Source organism: Bidens hawaiensis, unplaced genomic scaffold (genome assembly GCF_021521415.1).
Source record: "Bidens hawaiensis isolate Kalapana, Puna unplaced genomic scaffold, B.hawaiensis_p1.1 tig00022332_1, whole genome shotgun sequence".
NCBI lineage: Eukaryota > Viridiplantae > Streptophyta > Magnoliopsida > Asterales > Asteraceae > Bidens > Bidens hawaiensis.
This window is the reverse complement of record NW_027493479.1, coordinates 338379-342540: the sequence shown is the minus strand read 5'-3', so window position 1 is coordinate 342540 and position 4162 is coordinate 338379. Positions and strand designations below refer to the sequence as shown.

General features: G+C 39.1%; 1 protein-coding gene across 1 annotated transcript; it reads right to left on the bottom strand.

Moving 5' to 3' along the window:
* Positions 1 to 391: 391 nt before the first annotated feature.
* On the bottom strand, positions 392 to 814 carry LOC143565428 (uncharacterized). The gene has a single exon (XM_077052401.1). The coding sequence runs from the start codon at positions 812 to 814 to the stop codon at positions 392 to 394; it is 423 nt and encodes a 140-aa protein (XP_076908516.1).
* Positions 815 to 4162: the final 3348 nt, after the last annotated feature.

Sequence of the window (4162 nt, the reverse complement as noted above, 5' to 3'; positions counted from 1 at the left end):
CAAAGCACCCAAAGCAGACATCAAACAGACTCTAAAAACGTAAAACTGACTCAAAATAGAAAAATAAAAGAAAGCAAATAAAAATTATACAAACTCTACACTCGGGTATTTCCCGAGGTCTATCCCTATCAAGCAATCAAAGTAGGGATGTCGAGGAAAAATACATCTTCCTCAACTGAATCAGCCAGCCCACCGATAAAATGTTTTAACCTATGGCCGTTAACCATCCACGCTCTCCCCTCATGATCAACTAACTCAACTGCACCGTGCGGGAATGTCGTCTTCACCGTATACGGACCAACCCATCTCGATCTAAGCTTACCAGGAAATAACTTCAGACGGGAATTATAAACCAACACCCGATCCCCACACTTGAACTCTTTCACTTTCCTCAACTTTCGATCGTGTAACGCCTCGTACGCTCCTTATAACTCCATGATCTCGCATACGCCTCATCTCTCAACTCCTCTACCTCATGAATTTGGAGATACCGGTTTTTCGCAGCTTTGGTCAGGTCAAGATTAACGGATCTCAATGCCCAATATGCTCTATGCTCTAACTCAACCGGTAGATGACACGCTTTCCCGTAAACCATCCTAAAGGGCGTGGTCCCAATAGGCGTTTTAAACGCTGTACGGAAAGCCCAAAGTGCGTCATCCAACTTGTCAGACCAGTCCTTTCGGTTCTTGCCGACAGTTTTCTCCAAAATTCGTTTAACGCCTCGGTTTGCATTCTCCACTTGCCCGCTCGTCTGTGGATGATAAGCGGTGGACAACCGATGGGTGACCCCATACCGTGCCAACGCTTTCTCCATCTGGGCATTACAGAAATGTGTGCCCCTATCACTGATTAAAGCTTTGGGAGTACCAAACTGACTAAACAACCTCTTCAAGAATCCCACTACAACTCGGGCGTCATTAGTGGGCAAGGCTTGAGCCTCAACCCACTTGGAAACGTAGTCGATAGCCACGAGAATATATCGGTTCCCTCGAGAAGAAGGGAACGGACCCATGAAATCAATGCCCCAAACGTCAAAAACCTCACAAACCTGAATATGGTTTTGGGGCATCTCATTACGGGATGAGATGTTACCAATGCGCTGACACGCGTCACACTGTTTGACAAACTCGTGTGAGTCTTTGAAAATCGATAGCCAATAAAAGCCGGAATCTAAAACTTTCCTAGCGGTGGAAGACGAACCATGGTGGCCTCCAGTTAAACCTTCATGACAATGTCTAAGAATCTCACGACCCTCTTCCCTACTCACACGCCTCCTCAACGCTCGATCGGAGCCTACACGAAACAAATACGGCGCATCCCATATGTAGTGGCTGGCGTCTGCGAAAAACTTCCTCCTCTGCTAATAACTCATGCCCTTGACCACTACTCCTTCGGCTAGATAATTCGCAATGTCGGAGAACCATGGCAGACCCTCCTCTTCAGCACTCACGTATAAAACTGGCTCTCTCTCAAATCTCACTCTCACCATCATCAACGACTCGTGAGGAAACTTATCCCCGATGGCATCCTCTCTAATCTCCTCTCTATTCGGATCCTCTAGACGTGATAAGTGATCCGCAGCTACATTCTCCGCTCCATTTTTATCTCTAATCTCAATATCGAACTCGGAAAGCAAGAGAATCCATCGTATCAGGCGAGGCTTGGCATCTTTCTTTGCGAACAGGTATCGCAATGCCCCATGATCAGTATAAACGATGGTTTTGGACAACACGAGATAAGAACGAAATTTGTCGAACGCAAAGACCACCGCTAGAAGCTCCTTCTCAGTAGTCGTGTAGTTCTCCTAAGCATCATTGAGGGTCTTACTCGCGTAATAGATAGGATGGAAGTGTTTGTCCTTCCGCTGACCTAAAACAGCCCCGACTGTAAAATCACTAGCGTCGCACATGAGCTCGAAGGGTAAGCTCCAGTCGGGTGCTACTAAGATAGGGGCGTTAACCAACTGCCCCTTGAGAAACTCAAACGCCTTAAGACAATCAGCATCGAAGTAGAATGCGATGTCCTTTTCTGTCAGATAATTTAACCTAAAACCCTAACAACGCAGACAAACCCGACTACTTATCACCCGTCGGATATCTAAGTAGGTAAAAATATAAACTTCTAATAATATGCCAAAAATCAGTTTCTATAGTAAATGAGCTCAATAAACCATAAACAAGTTGCAAACACACAGTAAACAACCCTAACATGCAACCTATAATTGAAAGGCAATCAATAAAAAAACATATGAAACATTCATTCAAGCATAAATCAAAAGTAAATACGCATGAGACACATCCAATAAAACTAATCAAAACTTTTAATTAATCAAAATCCCAAAAACAAAACCCGAAAACTGACAGGTCCTAACCAATCAACAAAACATCATCACAAGCCTAGATAACAAAAAAGGTTTAGCCAATAATCATGTTCAAAACAATAAAATATATAAGTTCAATAATGGAGTTCATAATAAAATCAAACCAAAAGAACCGCCTTTAGATGAGTAGATGTGAAACCCGGACGCTCTCTAATTGATGAACACTTGATTGCTTCCCTTCTATTTTTTTTCTTGCTCCAACAAACAGTAACAGAAACAAAAAATAATGATAATAATGTTGTGTTCGTACCCTCTTGTGCGGCTGTAGGCTGTCTCAATAAAAGGGATCCTTTTTATGTGTTGTAGCCGACAAAACAAATACCCCTCGTGGGCTTGTTTATTCCCCACCATAACATCTGATTGGGCTACACTCTTGTCCTCATGGCCCAATACAATTACGAATTTAACATACTGAAACATGTGTTCTCATATTTGTTCTTTATGAACCTTTTTTCTTTTTATCTATAAAAATGGGTTTCGTAGCATGAGAACCAGATTTGGTGTGTATAATAATGTATTCATGTGAACTTGATTTGTATCTTCATGTGGCCTACATCACCCATAACATATAAACTCAAATTAATAGATTTGAATATGGATCTTTTATATATTTTATGAGGCATATCACAAAAAATTATTCAATTATGTTAACTTCAAATAAAAAAATCAATATGTATAAAACTTGTTTTAAGTGAGCTCATCTCAAATCTAGTAAAAGTGTTTCATTTTAGCTCCTTTAGTCATGAAACATTAACAATCCAAATATGAGTCAATTAGGAGTAATAATAAACAAAAGCAAACAAAAAACTATCAACGGTGTAGGAGATATCTATATAATTTATATATAGTTTGGACCACATCTTGAGCAAATCATCATATTGATTCTTGTACATTAGCATGCTCGTATTGTTCATTTACGATTTGACCCTTGTGGGGCTACAACTGCTGAACATGAAGTTAAAACTATTTACTTTATTAAATCTGTTTACTTTATCATTACATTAAAATAATAATTCTTTAATTTAGACGAGCTTAACAAGCAAGCCAACGTGCCAAGCTTACCTTGGCTCATGCTCAACTTGTTTACAATTCGAGCCGACTCGGCTCAGACCTATGAGCTTTTTAAACAACCCAAAAACCTAAAATAATCTTTCAAATTCCATAAATTAAGGTACGGTTAAAATTCCCTGAGCACGTTCCTAGTTCGTTAATTTATGTCCACGAATATTCATTTATGCTCATGTTCATTAGTAATTAAGTATGTTCATGTACGTTCATTTATTTATTCATTTAAAACATCTAGGCACGTTAAAATTTAGTGTGGTTTTTCAAATTTGAGGCAATGAACCAAGCTTACTTTGGCTTGTTATAAACTGAGTCAGCTTGGCTTGTGTACAAACCGAGTTGACTTGAGTCATTTACAAACTGACTGGCTTGTCTACTTTAACATAGCGAGCTGAAACGTTGATTTAGAGCAAGCTCGTGAAAAGTTCATGCATGTCAATTAATAAACTTCAACTAATATTTTTATCATGCATATATAATAAACAGAAAATTTTATATTTATAATTTATATGTATTAGTAATGATTATAGTTTATAGATATTAAAACGTGTGATTTAATTTAAACGAGTCAATTAGCTAGCCAACTAAACAAGCTAACGAGCTGAGAGCTTATCTTATTTGTCCCTATCTGTTTTGGTACCCCAAAACCACTTTTATTATGTACTATTTGATTGTCAAATTCGGCTTCAAAGTGCCTCTTACGCAGCCACAAAATGT

Excerpts from the sequence above, each read along its gene's own strand:
- LOC143565428 (XM_077052401.1), bottom strand. The coding sequence starts at position 814 with ATGGAGAAAGCGTTGGCACGGTATGGGGTCACCCATCGGTTGTCCACC.